Source organism: Tenrec ecaudatus, chromosome 1 (genome assembly GCF_050624435.1).
Source record: "Tenrec ecaudatus isolate mTenEca1 chromosome 1, mTenEca1.hap1, whole genome shotgun sequence".
In the NCBI taxonomy this organism is placed as follows: Eukaryota; Metazoa; Chordata; class Mammalia; order Afrosoricida; family Tenrecidae; genus Tenrec; species Tenrec ecaudatus.
The window spans coordinates 63,658,161-63,677,610 of NC_134530.1; the positions used below are offsets into that span (position 1 = coordinate 63,658,161).

At 40.4% G+C, this 19,450-nt stretch overlaps 1 protein-coding gene across 3 annotated transcripts in view; it reads left to right on the forward strand.

The window, feature by feature from the left end:
* Positions 1–19,450, forward strand: part of MACF1 (microtubule actin crosslinking factor 1) — a 384,195-nt gene that overhangs the window by 179,917 nt on the left and 184,828 nt on the right. For 2 of the 3 annotated variants that reach the window (XM_075554202.1, XM_075554201.1), the window contains one exon: positions 18,741–18,907. In XM_075554202.1, coding sequence (XP_075410317.1) covers positions 18,741–18,907 — 167 coding nt within the window. Of the gene's footprint in view, positions 1–3,307; positions 4,448–18,740; positions 18,908–19,450 lie in introns of those variants that run through there. The other variant, XM_075554200.1, reaches the window with a different exon arrangement.

Consider the following 19,450-nt stretch of genomic DNA (forward strand, 5'->3'; position numbering starts at 1 on the left):
ATTTGCCTTCTACTTGAGCCCTTAATATCGGCTCCTCATTTTCCCCTCCCTCCCCACTCCCTCCTACCTCATGAACCCTTCATCATTCATATATTATTATTATTTTGTCATATATTACACTGTCTGACGTCTCCCCCTGCCCTCTTCTTTGCTGTCCCTCCCCCAGGGAGGAGGCTATATGTAGATTCCTGTAATCAGTTCCCCCTTTCTACTCCACATTCTCTCCACCCTCTAGGCATTGCCACTCTCATTACTGGTTCTGGAGGAGTCATCTGTCCTGGATTCCCTGTGTTTCCAGTTGCTATCTGTACCAATGTACATCCTCTGGTCTAGCCAGGTTTGCAAGGTAGAATTAGGATCATGATAGTGGGGGGGAGGAAGTATTTAAGAACTAGAGGAAAGTTATATGCTTCATCGTTGCTACCCTGCACCCTGCCTGGTTCATCTCCTCATTTTTGAAACCCCTCAGGACCAATAATGAGATTAGGGATACCAGGAGTGTAGGGGGGAGTTAGGGGCAGAAATGGGGAACCAGTCACAATGATCTACATATAACTCCCTGTCCCAGTTTGACAAACAACAGAAAGATGGCTGAGGGGAGACAGCGGACAATTATAAAAATAATAATTTATAATTTATTTAAGGGTTCTCTCTTGCCCGCAAGTTGATCACATTTAGGAATGTGGTTTGCTTGTATTTCATGAGCAAGCACCATAGACCAAGGCTAGTCTTTGGGGTACTTAACTTTTAAAATTCCATGATTGTAGTTTGGTGGGTTTTTTTTTTTTTTTGGCAGATTGAAGGTCCAGGGCCTGCCTAGAGAACTTCACATTGTACTGTCACTTTTGGGGTTTACTAAATGATTTGTGGCATTCTGAGTTTGTCTCTGTCCTCCTCTTGTTTTTATTGTGCTTTGTAATGGCCATACGATGGTGCTGCAGCTTGGCTCTAAGGAAAAGGCTCAGTAAAGAAACACCTACTGCAGTTAGGCAAAAGGGCATCAGGGTGGAGGAGCTGTTGTTTTGGGGCTTCTTATTATTTTCCACTTTACACAAATATATTTATCTTCATTTTGGTAAGAAGTAGGTGTATGAACCACTTAACCATTTCAACCAATTTACTTTGCTTTTGTGGAGGAAATGTTTAGGCCTCCAGAAAGGTAGGACTTGCTGGTATAAGACTTTAGGCTAGGTTACTTTTTCATCCCTTGCATGACCTTTTGGTTTAGAATAAAGCAACAACAACAAGAAAGCCTCACTGCCATTGAGTCAAAGCTGACTCACAGTGACCCCGGTAAGTTTCCAATACTGTTAACTGTTTAAGGGAGGGGAAAGTCTTTCTCCCTTGGAGCTGCTGGGTGTTTCGAACTGCTGCTGACCATGTGGATTGTAGCTCCACAAATAGCCACTATACTACCAGGGCTCTTTTTGGTTTAGAATAGGGGTTGGCAAACTGTGACTCTAGAGCCATATGCAGCTCTTTCTATATGTACATGTGGCTGAAGTAAAGTTGAAAAATTTTAGAGGCTATTATTCAGATAATGGTGATTTCATGTGTTTGTAAAAATATATTTATGGCTCTCGAATAATTTTAAATTGTTATCAGGGACATTGGCTCTTCCAGTTCAAAAGTTTGCCAAGCCCTGGTCTAGAATAGAGAGCTGCAGCAGGGAAGAAGCACACACCATGTGTTCTCCATCTCTTTCAGTGCCTAGTAGGTTGGTATCATTTCATCTCTTAGATACTGTACTAAACTTAGGGCAGAGGGGAATCCCATTGGATCACAGATTTTTTAAATCCACTTTTTAAACCTACAGCTTAGACTTCCTGCCTTCCTCTAGTTTGAGGAAAGTGAGCATCATTTTGGCAGCTTTTTTTTTTAACCCCCAGTTGACAGCAGTCTCTGTTTGGGCCTTCGGTCCAGCCAAGCAAGTCTAGTTTTCCGCCTGGCAGTGATTGAGACCCTTGAGTGAAACACAGATTCTCACTCTGGCATTGCCATGTTCCAAGAGGGCTTCAAATAATTGGGGGTGGTGGTGGTGGGGAGATCCCATTATCTTTTCTTATTTTCCCATGAACTCTTTGATGCCCTCTCATTCTAGCTGTATTACTTTGGACAAGTTAATCAGTTTTCTTAAACTTAGAAGTTTCTTCATCTGTAAAATGTAAAATAATAATTTAGCCTCATATGGTTATTGTGAGGATTAAATGAGTTGAAACACGTAAATAGCATAGTACATAAAATGTGCCTTCAGTGTTAATGGCAGCAGTAGCTATAATTACTGTTGAGTTTATATCAAATATTGTTCAGTGGAGACCCTGTTTCTCTGATGTATTTGGAAGTGATATTTTGTTGTTGTTGTTTTAATCAGGCCTCCATATACCAAACTAAACCAAACTCACTACCATTGAATTGAAGCTGCCTCATAGTGATCCCTGTGGGTTTCTCTGAGACCATAACTTTTTTTTTTTTTTCTTTTGAGACCATAACTATTTACAGGAGTAGAAAACCTGGTCTTTTTACTGAGGAGATGCTGGTGGTTGATGCCGATGATGCGGATGACAGTCCAATGCTTAGCCACCACATCACCAGGCTTCCATATACTATTCTTAAAACCGATTTCTGAGGGTTTTCTCGGTCATTGGCTAGCAGAATTACAGAGCTTTTTCATTTTAAAAGGGAAACGGAGGGAGATCTTCAAACTCCATGTTCCTTTCCTTGCTTAACTGTGAAGAGTAAAATCTGATCTATTTTTCCATTGTAATTTGCTTAAAAATAATTTTACTGTTGTCTGATCTAAGGGAAAAAATTTTAATGGTTACCTTTGGAATGTTTCATAGTTTGGGAGCCATAAATGCAGCTCCCAGCTGTGGTTCTTTTTGGCCCTGCGGGTCCCTTGCTAGCACCAGCCTAGCTGGTGTGTTTTTTCTCCCTGATATTGTTCTCCTCCTCCTTTCACGTTACCTTTCCTGTGGCCTCTCTCTCTCTCTTCCCCTCCCTTTTCCATTTACTCTTACATTCCCCACCCCACCCCCCACGCCCCACTCACCCGATTCCTCCCCTCCCCTCCCTGGCTTTCCAGCTCCTTTTTGCTTTCTGTTTGTGTTACTGAGGGCAGTGCTCCAATTACCTCATATTTGGAGATAGGAAGCTGCAGCCAATCCGGTTTCTGTCTGCTTTTAGGTCAAGTGATTTCTGAACTGCAGTGAGATGCTTTGAATTTGTCTTGTTGCAGCTCTGAGCCTGTAAGATGGCTGTCTGAATCAGCGGCAGCGCAGCAGCGGAAGAGACAGAGAGAGGCGGGGACGGAGGGAGAAAGAATTGGAAGGGTTGCTGCCGGCATAGTGCATGTTTTAGAATGTGCACCTAATCTGATGAAGCCAAGGGTTTCTCTGGGTTCCTAGGACTGGTTTATCTGCGTTTTTGCCGAGGTCAGGAGAGGAAAGACATGGGAAATTCACTGGGCTGTGTTAAGGAGCCGAAAGAGTCAATAGCTATTCCTGAGAAGGCTCCCATATCTCCTAAGAAAAGGGTTCGGTTTAAAAAGAAGTGGAGGGGGAAGAAAACCCCTACTCCAGAGGCATCTCAGGAGGAAGAACCCTTGGAAGGTACTGGAGCCATTGAAGAGACGGAAACCCTAAAGAAGTTAACAGTGAGTCTTGGAAAGGATGAAGGAGTGGGAGGGGTAGAACATCCTCCTCCAGACATTTTGCTGCCTGGGGACTCTGCCCCCAACTCTGGGGTGGGGGACCAGGGGATGATTGTGCAGGTGAGGGAGAGATTCCAAGGAGAGATCCAGACGGCACACTTTCTGTTAAAGAATGAAGCATCCATTGCTGGAGGGGTCTGGGGTTCCTTGGAAGAGGGGATGACTGTTGTTGCTCACCTGCTTGATAACCCAGCTGAAAGGAACTGTGAGAAGTCAGTGAGCCAACTGGTGGAATTTCCGAGGACAGCATCCTGCAGCAGCAGGGCTGTGCTGCTGCCTTTGCAACCGGACACTGCAGTGGTCAAAGGTGAGCCCCGGCTTGGACTTGGGAGCAGCACTTTGCCCAGGACAAACTGCCCCACCTACAAAGGAAATCAAGACCAACTTTCTAAAGGCAGGAGTGTGGAAGGAGCACCCAGGGGTATTTCAAGTGCTCCTCAAACCGGTTCTGGTTCTGTTCTCTCATCACTACTGGACCAGTCAGGAAGTCTTAGATGCACAGAGCCAGCCCACGTGGGTCAGGTGCCCATACCGGGTCCCAGACTGATTACTTCTCAGAGTGACTTATCCATCAGTGGCATGACTGTGAGCATTTTGCCCTCCTCTTCTGGCTATGGCAGCGATGGGCCACACTTACAGGGGCTTCAGCCTAAGGATAAGAGCTCCACCTCCTTCTCAGAAGAGGAGGGTACACTTTCTTTGGAGGCAAACCATACCCCATCATGGGGTCTCGAGGAGGTAGGTAGAGGCATGTTCACAAATAAACAACTGTTCAGATTCTTGGTCTTCAAAACTTATTAAAGGGAGGTGTGGTGAGCAGTGAGGATTTAGGGAGTGTCTTCTAAAACTCATCCTTATTTTGAGCACTGTGAGTTAGTGAATGTTCAGTCAGGGCAAGTGGAGTCTATTTCAGATCTGTCCCTTGATGCTTGAAACCTAGTCTTATTGTCTCTGGGGATGTTCTGATTCTGAGTAACAAAGCGGCATAATTGCTCCAGCTATCTGGTGAGGTTATCTCTCAAGGTACAGTACTAGATCAGACCTACTCTCAGACAGGTCTGTTTACCAGTATCCCTGCAACAAGAGTTGTGTGGTACAAAGGATGCTGAACCTAGCTGAGTCTCTGGAGTGAGTGTGAAAGGAGTGAGGCATGTAGAAGGGACTGTGCTTTTTCCCTGGAGAGTGGTGCTCTTACTTGAGCTGATGCAATCCCAGCTCCGTCTAAGGACAACACTCATTCCGTACTTGTGTAGATGGAGAGTGCTCTTGCCCCTTTGGTTTTCTCAGTGGTCCATCATTAAAGGTCAGGGACATTAGAGTTTCTGAGATTTGTTTCAAGCAAAGTGATTAGAGCCATTGGAAGATTCCAGGTTTTTAAAAATTTTGTGATCAGACTTGTTTAGAGCTGTAGTGTGTGTGTGTGTGTGTGTGTGTGTGCGTGTATGTGTGATACTGTGATGATATTTGAGAAGACTTCAAAAGTTCTTGGAAAAATTCCATTTTTTAAATTTCACGTTTCCATGAATTTTTGGAGCCTCCGGTGTATGCATACATACATATATAGGTATATATAAATGAAGGACTTCAAAAATTTGTGGAAATCAACATGAAAAGATACGGAACATTTTAACGAACTCTTTGAATCCTACATTACACACATACCATGTGTTTATATGTGTGTACATATGTGGTTCTAGTGAGTGTTGTGAATCATTGAAAGGGCTCGGGCAAATAAGAATCAAAAAGGTCTGGACACTGAGAGGAGGAAGTGGACTCATCCGAACCCTGGAAGGAACAGGGTCTATGCATGTCGGTGTGTGATTGAGTTAGAATTCAGTGATAGCTGAAAAACTTTTGTTAGCATGGCAGCCTCTGTGGCAGAAGCCATTTTTTAAAACAGAAAACTTTAGCAAGGGGTAGGAGATGAAGTAGGACAGACATGGCTTGCCCAGACTGTGAGCAGCTGATTATATAGCAGCCCTGGTGTATCAGAGCAGGGGTGTGGCCTGCCTACTAGGATTGATACCCACCCAGCTTAATACCAGCAGCAGAAGGATAGATACACAAAGTTTTAAGCTGACTCATGTTTAAAATCTCTTTGTGCAGGAATCCCTTCATAGATAGACCCATCTGAGTGCCCTGTGTACCGCAGAGTTGGGAAAATGCGTACTACGCACTTGAGCTCTGTGGGCTTTTCCATATAAAAGTGTGGCATACGAGTGAGAGAGACACACAGAGAAGGCATTGGGGCTACTAGGGTGTATAGTATTTTATATAACATTGAATAGAGGTAATATCAGAGTTAGCATTTATCTTTGCATTGAATAGATAGAGGTAAAACCATTGCTGAACTGACTGCTCTTTTGATACCACTGCCATTAAAGTTGACCTTGAGGTGGCAGAATATTATAAGTGTTCTTAATTAAATATGGGTGGTCAGAAGATTGGGATGTAATCTTTAGGAACTCCAGTGGAAACCAGTTCTAGATAGCGGACCACAGGTGACGATATATGTAGTATGGGTTGGTTCTCAGTAATGGGAATGGAAAGTTTTACATAACTCTGGAACGAGTTTCAAGGAAAAGATTGGTGGGAGAAATCTTTGGATCATGATCTGAGACTTCCTACTCAGAGCAGCCATCAATACCCATTTATGTGGCTGTGGTGCTATACTGTTATTTCAGTAGATGAAGCAAATTCTACTTTTTCAGCACAGACACAATCAGACTACTTAGTTACAGCCAAGGCTGAAAAATGTTTGTGACTGATGGTTAGATGAGTATGGAGAGTGTTGTAATTGGGATGACCCTAAAGCGGATATTGGAATATATATGCTATGCACTTGGGTAAGAAGCTCCATGGACTTTGCCATATGAGTGTGTGTGTCCTTTGTGGAATGTAGGGACCACAGAGTGACCATCTTGTGTGACAGTCAAGTAGTTTATTAATATGTGGAAAGCCTTTCAGATCGAAAGACTGTGAGGCTGAGGTGCCTAGAATCAGAGGCAGACTGCCCAATAAAGAAGATAAGCACAGGCTAATTTGTGCTTACTGACTAATCTGTAAGTGAAACATGGTAGTGTAATTGTTCACTCCAGATTAGTCAGCAAGCACAGGTAAGCTTGCTTACCTGAGTACTTTGTGCCCATCAGGGATTGTTAAGTTCAAAAGAGGCTTTGTTTCAATAGGAAGGTGTTACAGGGTTTTGGAAATGCCCAGCCACAGCTAGAAGCAGACTCTTTGATGAGGTGAAGCAGTGTGAACTTAATCACTACCAAGTAGTAACTAAGCACGAATAAGCCCATGCTTACCTTGTTTTATTGGGTAGCCCACGCTTCCTGGAATCCTCATTGGTCTCTTCAGAGAGCTGCTCCTCTTACCAGCAAGCCCCTCACAAGGCCATGAGAACAGAGCGACCGGACAGAGGGCAGTGTTCTGACACAGCCAGCCACATGTAAAATGTGACTTGAGAATCACGGCTAAAGCATCTGATATGGGAGCATAAGTGAGTGTGAGAGCATGCTCATCACACACCAAAGAGGAATGTGAGACCCTCCTCTAAGAGGAGACAGCTTGCAGTTCATTTGGAGTTGATTTGGAGTCTGATTTTGTTTGTTGATTTGGAGTCTGATTTTGTTTGTTGATTTGGAGTCTGGTTTTGTTTTTAATGTGTCGGAGTAGTAACCCTTCTCTGACCATGACTCAAGAGTTCCAGAGCGGTGTCTGCCCATGACATAACTCAGACCCATTGTTGGCCAGTCCAGTGGGGCCAGGTGATGGCTAGACAAACACTTTCCAGTAGATTTAGTTTCTTTTCAGGATAGACAGACACGGGAACTGATTCAGAGTCTTGCTGAATAAGAGGCATAGATAATGCTCTGCTTTCCCATTTCCCTCTTGACAGGAAATAGTTAACCCAGAATCGGGTCAGCTGACAAAATGGTTTTCAGAATGATAAACAGTCTAGAATTTTGAACTGGATGGCAACGGGTTAATAGCAATTGTGCTTTGATGTCAGATAAAGGGCTTCTTTGGCCCATCCCTTCTCTCAGGAGGACTCAAAACTCCCAGCTGCCATCAATATCCATTTATTTGAACTTGAAAATTATTGAAGATCCCTTTCTCTTTCCTGAGAAAGTGGGTAACCAGACAGTGGCTCCTGTTAAACAAAGAATAAGAGTTTCTGCTAGTCTTTCTGCCACAAACCTTTAGTGTCCTTGTAATTGGTAAGCTGTCTGGTAATACTGGAGGGCTAGACATGATGAGAAAAAGATCGGCTGATATATATGGGCCCGGATTTTTCAGTTTCTGTATCTACTGCTTTGCTTTCCCATTTCTCCTCTTTAATTATAGGGAAAGTTGTTTCACTAATATTAGCTTTGTGTTGTAAGACGAAAGGAAAATTAACCAAATGACATCATTAGAGAAATGTAGCCGTTAACATTGCAGCTAGAGCTTTGTTTTAAAAGGGATTTTTTTCTTCTTTTTTTAAAAAAATGTTACTTAATTGAAAATAGTATTACTGAAGAATTACTTTACTTTCAGGTATAACAATTGTCTGTTTATGATTTAAAAATTCTCTTATAGCTGCATACTGAAACACAGAGAGAAGAAATGATATGTGTGAGATCTGCTTCAATATAGGTAGCGGAGGGATAAATATTGGGGAGTATACTCTAAGTGAAACAGGATTGGCTTTTTGTGTTGATTTGAGATCATGGGTAGTACAAACCATTAATGTGTTTGGCTGTTAACTGAGGGACTGATGGGTCTTGTCAACCAGAGGTGGTTTGGAAGAAAATACTGGAGATCTACTTTAAAAACATGACCACTAAAATCTTATGGAACACCGTTCTGCTCTGACACACATCGGGTCAACTTTAGAGTAACTTTATGAGTTGATAATGGCGAAATTTGGGTGATTAATACATAGGGATTCATCATACCATTCTGTCTACTATGTATGTATATATTTGAAATTTTCCATTTCAAAAGTAAAAATAAGAATAATGACAAGATTATTATATAATTTGAACCCCACCATGTGGTCTGCCAAAGAAAGATGTGGATGTGGCAATCTCTGCTGCCCCAGAAGTGACAGCCATGGAAACCCTGTCTTCAACAGAAAGGTGTTTTAAGAACCTATAAGTAAATAAGAAAATGATAAACAACTTAATAGAAAACAAATGAAAGCCCAGAAATAAGCAGTTCACCAAAAAAGAATTGTAATGTACAGTGTACATGAGAAGACTTTCTCATTAGCAGACAATAAAACAAAAATCAAAAATGATAATGACACCATTTTATACCTGTTGAATTGGTTATAAAAAGTCTTAAAATACAAGTATAGGCGAGGATTTACAGTGATAGGAAAACTCTTCATACCCTGCTGATGGGGTATAAATTGGTACTGTTATTTGGAGAACACTTAGGCAATATTTGATAGAATTGAAAAAAATGCTTGTATCCTATAACCTAGGATTTCTATTCAAGTTAAATTCCCTAGGGAGACCTCCAAGACTCTGAACTAAAATACTGATAGTTACAGTCCCTGACCTTTACTTAAGCGATATTGCTAGTAACCACCTTCTTTCTCTCTAAACCCCTGCCACCCTCAGGGCTGCCTTTAGATCATTCCAACCAGCCTTTTGTAAAGGCAGCTGGCCCTTGGAAGAACCTTTTCAATCTCATGCCATTTCTATAGTGGAATAAAGTAAGCTAGACACTTCAGAATATGAAAGTCAATTATTTATTTGCTTAGTGGTTCTCAACTTGTGGGTCATGACCCCTTTGGGAGTTGAACGACCATTTCACAGGGGTTGCTGGATTCATAACAGTAGCAAAATGACAGTGATGAAGTAGCGACGAAAATAATGTTATGGTTGGGGTCACCACACATGAGGGACTGTATGAAAGGGTCGCGTCTCATTCACTAAGACTTACCTACGTGTATAAAGTCCATGCTCCTCAGTTGGGTATTCTTGCTCCTCCTTCGTCTCTCCTAGCACTTCTCATTTGAACCTTGCCAATTTACAAAGTACAACCACTTGTTGCGAGGTGCTCTTGAGTCTATTCTGACTCATAGTGACCATATGTACAACAGAATGAAACACTGCTTGGTCCTGTGCCATCCTCACAATCACTGTTACAACCACTGTGCTAATCCAGCTCATTGAGGGCTGCCTTTTCTTTGCTGGCACTCTGCTTTACTAAAAACGATGTCCTTATCCAGGGACTGGTGCCTCCTGATTACCATGTCCCAAGTACACAAGACAAAAATTGCTCCATCCTTGCTCCTAAGGAGCATTCTGGCTGCTCTTCCAAAACAGATCTATTTGTTTTTCTAGCAGTACATGGTATATTCCGTATTCTTCACCAACACCATATCTTAATGGCACCAGTTCTTCAGTCTTCCTTATTCATTGCCCAGCTTTTGCAGACATATAAGAAATAGAAAGTACATGATGGGTCAGGCACGTCTTATTTCTCAAAATGATGTCTTTGCTTTTTAAGATAGTAAAGAGATCTTATAGCAAATTTGCCCAAAGAAGCCTGTTGCTTTTTGTTGCTCTTTCACTTCACCAGGAGTAATGTCCTTTGCCAGGAACTAGACTTCCAGAAGGAGCCCTGTTGGCATAGTAGTTATGCATTGGGGCTGCTAACAGCAAGGTCAGCAATTTGAAACCACCAGCTTCTTTACAGGAGGAAGACGAAGGCTTTCTACTTTTGTAAAGAGGTATAGTCTCAAAAACCCACAGGGCAGTTTTACCCAGTCCTATAACGTCACTATGCATCAGGATTGACTCAATGGCAGTGAGTTTGTTTGGGTTTTTGAGTGACACCCCGCACCCCCACCTCCAATTACTATGTTCAGAGTACATGGGACAAAATCTTGCCATCCTTGCCTCCAAGGCATCCTTCTTCCAGACAGACATGCTCGTTCTTTTGGCAGTCCATGATATTTTAAATATTTTTCCCTAGCATCACAATTCAAATGCATCAATTCTTCTTCAGTCTTCCTTATTAAATGTCCAACTTTCACATGCATATGAAGTAGTTAAATTTTTCATGGCTTGAGATTTTTATCCTTAGTCCTCAAAGTAATATTCTTGCTCTTCAACACTATTTTTAATTTATTTATTTTCTTTTTATTATTATTTGTAATGATTTTATTGGGGCTCCTACAACTCTTGTTACAGACCGTACATCAGTTGTCTCCAGTACACTTGTACAGGTATTCCGTTGTTATTTTCTAGACGTTTATTTCCCATTAGCCATTGGAATCCGCTCTCCCTTTCCCCTCCCTCCTCCTGCTCTTCAACACTTTAAAGAGTCTTGCGCAGCAGAGTTAACCAATGAAATGCATAATTTGATCTCTTGAGTATTGATTGTGGGGCCAAGCAAGATGAAATCCTTGAGAACGTTGGTTTTTTCTCCATTTAACCTGATGTTACCCATTGGTCCAATTCTAAGGATTTTGGTTTTCTTTACTTTGAACTGTAATCCTTGATCTTCTTCAGCAAGTGTTTCAAGCCTCCTTAATTTCTGCAAGAAAGGTTGTGTCATTTGCATATCCCATATTGTTAATAAGCCTTCTTCCAATCCTGATGCCACATTCTTCTTCGTATAATCTATTTTCTTAGGTTATTTGCTCAGCATACAGATTGAATAAGTATATCGAAAGGACGCAGGCCAGATGCACACTTCTCTTGATTTTAAACCATGCCATAGTCCCTTGGTTGGCTAGGTAGCACTCTCAAAGTGCTTAGCCTACAGGAGTGAGCAGTGACTTGATTACTCCTTCAAATCCTGGACTTTTCTTTTTTGCCTACGTCCTTCATTCTGTTGGTTCTAGATTTTATGTTATGTTAATTTTATGAAATGATTGAACATCAACCAATTCTTTTTTGTGTAGACTGTGTTTGCCACCCTTCTTCTTTTTATGATTCTGTGTCATTCCATATTTTCCCCACAGAATCCTTTAATGTTGCAAGTGGAGGCTTTGCTTTAAAAAAAAAAAAAGCTTGCAGTTTGTGAAATCATTTTATTGGGGGCTTGTACAGCTCTTAGCAGAATTCATACATACATACATATATACATTGTGTCAACCACATGTGTACATATGTTGCAATCATTTTCAAAGCATTTTCTTTCTACTTGAGACCTTGGTATCAGCTCATTTTCCCCTCCCCCCACCCTCCTTCTCTCATGAATGCTTCCTTAATAATTTATTTTTTAAAATATTTTTTCCTGTCTTACAATGACCAATGTCTTCCTTCACCCACTTTTCTCTTGTCTGCCCACCTGGATGGGGTGATATGTAGATCATTGTGGTCAGTTCCCCCTTTTTCCTCACCCCCTGCCACCATTCAGATACATTTATTTTCTTCATGTCTGGTGTCATCTGATTTGGGGGTCATTAGTTCTAAATGCCTCAAATTTATTCTTGACATGGTCTCTAAATTCAGGTAGGACAACCGGTGGTTGTAATTTGGCTTTTATTAACTTGTTTTAATTTCCTTTAGCATCAACTTGAAGTTGTTAGGTTCCATTCAGTCAGCTTTGACCCACAGCGACCCCATGCACAACAGAGCAAAACACTACACTGCCCTGGACCCTCATCACAATGATTCTTGTGCCTGAGTCCATTAATGCAGTCACTGTACTGTGGCAATCCATTTTGTCAAGAGCCTTCCTCTTTTTTGCCACCCTTCCACTTTACCAAACATGATGTTCTTCTCCAGGAACCGGTCTCTCCTGACAGTGTTTCCAAAGTTTGTAAGACAAAGTCTTGCCATCCTTGCCTCTAAGGAACAAGCTGGCTATACTTCCTTCAATACAGATTAGTTTGTCTTTTAGCAGTCCATGGTACTTTCAATATTCTTTTCCAGCAACACCACTCAAATGTGTTAATTCTTCTACTATCTTCCTTATTCAACATCCCAGTCTTCACCTGGCTTGGGTCAAGTGTACCTTAGTCCTCAAAGTAACGTTCTTGCTCTTCAATACCCTAAAGAGGTTTTGTGCAGTCGATTGACCTACTGCAGTGCATACTTTGATCCCTTGACTGCTGCTTCCATGGGCATTGATTGTAGATCCAGGCGAGATAAAATCCTTAACAAATTCAAACTTTCTCCCTTTACCATGATGTTACCTCTTGGTCCAGTTGTGAGGATTTGGGTCCTCCTTATATTGAGTTGTAATCCACACTGAAGGCTACAATCCTTGATCTTCATCAGCAAGTGCTGCAGTTCCTTTCTTTCGGCAGAAAAGTTGTATCACCTGCATAATGCAGGTTGTTAATAAACGTTTCTCCAATTTTGATGCCACACTCTTCTTCATAGAATCCAGTTTCTCTGATTATTTTCTCAACATATAGATTGAAAACGTATGGTGAGAGAATATAACCCTGACCACGTACCTTTCTTGATGTTAAACCATGCAGTCTTCCCTTGTTCAGTTCACACAACTGCCTCTTGATCCGTGTACTAGTTCCAAAGGAGCACAATGAAGTGTTCCAGAATTCCTTTTCTTCTCAAGGTCAACCACAATTTATTGTGGTCCACACAGTTGAATGTCTCTGCATAGTTAATGAAACACAAATAAACATCTTTCTGGTTTTCTCTGCTTTGAGCCAAGACCAATGTGACATCAGGAATGATATCCCTTATTCCATGTTCTCTTCTGAGTCCAGCCAGATCTCCTAAGAGATCTCTGTCAGTGTACTGTTTGCAACCATTGTTGGGTGATCTAACGTAAAATTTCACTTCTGTATGATATCATTCTATAGTTTTAGCATTTCTTTGGAACCAGCACAAATACAGATCTCTAGTAGTCATTGGCTAGGTAAGCTGTCTTCCAAATTTCCTGGCATACACAAGTGAGTGGTTGCAGTGCTTCTTCAGCTTTCTGAAACATTACAATGGGTAGTCCATCAATTCCTGGAGCCAGTTTGAGCTTGCATTTGAGCAATTGATGATATACTCACATTCCACAGTGAACTTTAGGCCTTGTTTTGGCTTGTGGGTTTGAACTGCCAACCTTTTGGTTAGCGGCTGAATGTTTAACCAATTATATCACCAAGCTTCCTTAACATCCTTTATAAATAAAGGATAAATAATATCACTACATTCCACACTAATTTTCCCTTTTCTGAGAGTCTGTAGTGGTTATTGTTGTAATTAGTGCTCTCTCTCTCTCTCTCTCTAACATTAAATTGCATGCATCTCTCGTGTAACTTGACCGTATACCACATATGACTGGGGTAAGATTTGGATGGGTCCTCTCCTAGAAGTCAGCTTTCAGAAAAGGGCAAGTCTTTGTATTTCCCTTCTTTTGATGATCATTTTTGTTGGTGGACTTCAGTGGGGTAATAGCCAGTTCACGAAAAAGGGTGACCTGCTTTCTTGTTACCATCTCCTTGAGAGCTACCACAAGGCTTCACAAAGTCATGGGAGAATTTCATTTTCTTTTCATTCAATTTTTCTATGAGCTTATTTTTAGTAGAAGGTATTAGTTCAACCATTATTAAGTTGCTCTAGACACCAGCTGTCATAATTGGTTAAACAAACCCCAAAAAGCTAAAATTTTAAAGAAATATTTCAGTTGTTTTTGGTAATACAACCTTCTGATTTGAAGTGTTGATTGTAATTGTATCAAGCCTTAGTCACATTTCAAACTAAAACCAAACTCAAGAGAGTTCAAATTGATTTTGACTCCTAGCAACCCCAAAGGGCAAAGTAAAACTTCCCCATTAGAGTTTCCAAGGGTATAAATCTTACAAAAGCAGACTGCCATATTTTTCTCTCAGGGTGGGTTCAAATGGAAGACTTTAGCAGCCAAGCACGTTAGCCACTGTACCAGCAGGCCTTCTTTAATCACTTTAAAAAGTCACTCACATCACCTTAAAAAAATGAAGGAAAAAACATAGTGGGCACATTTTGGAGATAACACATATATACAAGTAGAATAAATGAAGAAAAAAATAATCTAACTCAAAACATGCAAATGGATTCTTTTGGATGACACAGTCAGAAATAAGATGGGTTTTTTAAATTTATTTTTCTTTTTTCTTTGTAATCATTTTATTAGAGGTTCATACAACTCTTTTTTTTAAACAATTTATTAGCGCTCATACAATTCTTATCACAGTTCATACATATACATATATCAATTGTATAAAGCACATCTGTACAGTCTTTGCCCTAATCATTTTTTTCTCCTCTTTTCTTTTTTTACATTTTATTAGGGACTCATACAACTCTTATCACCATCCATACATATACATACATCTATTATATAAAGCACATCCATACATTCCCTGCCCCAATCATTCTCAAAGCATTTGCTCTCCACTTAAGCCCTTTGCATCAGGTTCTCTTTTTTTCCCCCTCCCTCCCCATGGGTTTTTAAAATGTGATTTTTCTTGAAAAGTTTAGAAAGAATCACACATGATGTTTTATATAAAATTTACTCAAAAAAGTAGCTGAGTTGATGAGAAAGATATCAATATCAAAGATTCATGTGGAGAGTTTTAATAAGTTTTATGAAATAAATATAAAGCATTAATAGTAAATTAATATATTTGACAATACTTAATTTTAAGTATATTTTTATATATACACATACATGTCTAAACATTTTATATATTCAGTAAGGCTACAAAGCCATTTTTCTTCCATCCTCCCCTTACTTTAGTCCATCTGTTGTCATTTGGAAAAATTTGGATTGGCCTGAACCATACCTCACCAGTTTCTCACAGGATAAGCATGCCTTTTGTTTGTTTTCTTCTTTTTTCACCTGAGTTAACATCTACTGATGTTTTAAAATTCTGCATAGATGTTGCTGTCTCTAAGAAATCCTCTAGCATGGTTAGCTTGAGTTACATGGTTCCCTCTGTCACACCACTGACTCCTGTGTATCATAAACTGTCTCCCCAGCTAAGCGGCTTGAGGTTGACACACCTGGCTATGCTTTTTTATCTTGAGATAAAATGAATTGAAACACAGTTCCTCAAACATAGCAATTGACCAAAAAATGTTAACTGAAGAAATAAATGTTTGGCTCTTGGCTTTCTCCATTGTGCTTGGCATAGCATTAAGATGGCTGAACTACCTATTTAATTAATGGATTGTTAGGAAAACATGATGTTTCTAAAAATTCTTCAGAACAGCACTATGGTCCTCGGTAGTGTGGGTTGAAAGAGATCCAGGTAGCCACAGTTAGTCTGCCCTCCGTCGACAAATGGGTTTCTGCATTTAGAAGCTAAGGTAAATGCTCCCGCACAGCTTAAAGCCCAGCATCACGCACATTGTTTATATTGCATGAAGAGATGATGAAAGCCAAATTTAATTACTGAGATGATTGTGATGATAATCCCATTTTTCTCATCCAGTTCACAGTCTGGAAGGGGTCCTAATCCAAGGAGGATATTTTTCCTTCCTTGAGGAATCCAAACATTTTCCAGGCTCATTATGTCTGGGTTGAATATCTGGTAAAGCTGCGCATTGAATTACTTTTAGTGCTTTATGCAGAGGAACTCTGATCGGCAGATAGGAAATGTCAACAGAGAGATTGACTGTGGTTTTACTGGACACACAGTGTTAATTAACTGATGGAAATTTGTTTTGGGGTTAAGAACTCAAATACTCAGATTTCATTTTGCTTACTCGGGTCCCATTGCTTCTCACTTCGGGAGATCTGTTTTTTCTTCCCGTCAGTGTGTGCCTTAACACATATCTGAAGAGGCTACAGTGAAAGTATTGGGACATGTTAATGACAGGTGACATTTAACTATTGCAATAGACATGTAGAGATGTGGTAATAGATTGCCACTGGGGAGGAGCTGTTGATTCTGGAGCTACAGAACAGTGGCATGGGCTCTGTGGTCCACTGTTGAGTCTTCAACTTTGCAGGCCCATCGCTCAACCTTTTCCCCATTGTATTAGCTGTTTATTAGGTTTTAGGAGGTTGGCTCATGCTAATCACACTTATAAGAGATTGAAGTGAATTAGTAAATTTACAGTGTGAGTTATTACCACCATGTCCAAGTGTCTGAATTGAGTGCTTACATAGTCCCACTGTAAGCTAGCTATGTGGAAAGTAAATAATAACATACAGGTCGTTAGGTGAAAATAGTCTAAGTAGAGTGGTGGTGGGTAAGCATATATTTGCAGGGTGATCTTTTTAGTTGACATAATCAAAGTATGTCACCGGGTTTCTACTGTAGAAATGTACCTGTGATTAAGTAGCCAAGTGCTTAGTTATTGCACCACTAAAAGCATGCTAAATGTCTAATTAAAGCATGCTGCCATATGACCAGCACAGCTCTAAGTGCAATGAGTATGTGGAAGAGCCACAATCACCGAGCACCCAGCTTCTGCCAGAACACATCCACTGGCGGGGAGCTCTCCCTTTTGAGGGACTGCTGTTCATTTTTTGATCATTCTGCTTGTGAAGATGTGGTGCCAACTCCTCAGAAAACCTACAGTTTTAGGGAAATATGACTAATATATGAAATAATAGGCATCAATGAATGATAATATTTAATTAAATGAGTATGTCAACTTTCCGTGCTGTCGGAGTTAGACAAGAAATGTGAAAGAGCATTACCCAAACAAGGAAGGTGGGCAGGAACTCTGTTGAGCATAACCAGCCTGTGCCTGTGTGAAAAACTTCTCTAAAGAATAATCTGGTTGAATTATCACAGAAACCCTGAAAAGGTAGCAGATTTTATTTCTACTTTACAGATGTGGTCACCAAACTACATCTTGCAGTTGGTGAGGCTGAATTTGGAATGGGTGTGTAATCAAGGACGTGCACGTTCTCTTGCACACAGCCATTGCTCTCCAGCAGTCGCTGTGCTAGTGCATGGGGATTTCTTAAAATAGCTGCTTTCTGTTATTAAAAAAGGCATATGGGGGAAATATTTGGAATAGGTAAAAACTACCTGTAATGCGTTTTCTTAGAGATAACTATACCATTCTTCAGATATTTTAGTAACATTGGTTAGTGTTTAGTATTTCTTTTATTCTTAATAAAGAGTGTTAGGTAAATTTCCTGCATGGTGCAGTGGTTTCCACTTGGCCAACAACCAAAGGGCTGGCGATTTTTGAAGCATTTTGTATATTTTTTTAATGTAAAATCATGATTCCCAGATTTGTTTTGTTTTCTTTTTCTAAAATGTGGTAACTTTTTCTGTCATTAAAATTTTTCTAAAGCATACATTTTTTAGTACTACCAAGAATTTTTCATTTTATGCACAATAGTTTATAATCAGTCCCTCTGCTTTAAAGTTTATAAACTATAGTTTTTCACTGTAAAACTCTTTGTTTTCTTATATTAAATTCTTTATTATAACTCTTACTAATGATTCCTATCAAGGTATGTCTGCATATTAAGATTTGATTAAAAGTTGCCATCTAGAGAAGTTCTGCCATAAATACTCTCACCAGTGATTGTATGTGAGAATGCATAATGTTCTCTTGGGTGGTGAAATAATTAAGTACTCAACTGAAAGGTTAATGAGATGAGTCCACCCAGAGGCACTTCAGCAGATAGGCTTGACTCTGCTTCTTCTGAGAGGCTACACCTCCTTGGAAGCCTGCTGGGGCATAGTTCTACTCTTAACACAGGTTGTCGGGAGCCAGAATCAACTTCTATGGCAATTAAGAGTAATACTCTCCTTAATCCCAAATAGTAGCTTTAAAAAATATCTGCCCTAATGTGCTTGATACAATTGATGTATGGATTGTTATGAGGGCTGTAAGAGCCCCCAATAAAATGATTAATTTTATATGTACACACACATAAATATATATGTCCTAATTTGGTAGGTGAAAAATGATGTCTTACAGTATTAATTTTCACTGCTTTGATTACCAAGTAGGGTGAGCATATGTTGGAGTTAACATCTAATGTGCTGCCAGCCTTGACTTTCTATTTTCTTCTAAGAGCCATACTGTATGAAATAGGCAAGTTTAAAGTTTGTGTACACGAGAGTTTACTTACTCCATGTACTTTTTCTTGGCAGATCTCAGACATCTACATTAGTGGAGAGTCAGGGGACATGTCAGCCAAGGAAAAGCTGCTCCTATGGACCCAGAAAGTAACAGCTGGTTACATAGGAGTCAAATGCACCAACTTTTCCTCTTGTTGGAGTGATGGGAAGATGTTCAATGCACTTATCCACCGATACAGGTAAATACAATGGAATTTCAGTAAGTAGTTATAATGCCATGTTTTTCTCAACCAAGTATCCAAGCTCTGACTCATTTACCCATTTGAAAAAGGAATAAGTAATCAATTCCTACTATTAATGCCCTGGGACATAGATAGCAATGAACAAGAACACAAACTTTCTTGTTCTCATGGAGCTTTCTATTTCTGCCCAGAGGGAGGAAAGGGAGTAAACAAATAGATATATGCTGTCAGACAGTGGTCAGTGCAGTAGTCAGACGAAGAGAGATGGGGCTTTGGTACTTTGGACCAGCATGGTCAGAGATACTTCTCTACAGCATGGACAGTGAGCCAAGTAGACCACTGGGGTTGGAGCATTCCAGTCAGAGAAAGTACCAAGTACAAAGGGCCAGAAACAGGGACTTGCTTGCGATGGTTGAGGAATAACCGGTGGCTGGCGTGGGGTGAGTGACGAAGACAAAGGAATTTCGAAGGCTAGAGGAAAAATAATTTCTTACTAGACATAAACATATCCCAGTCTTCACGCAACACTCATTTGATACC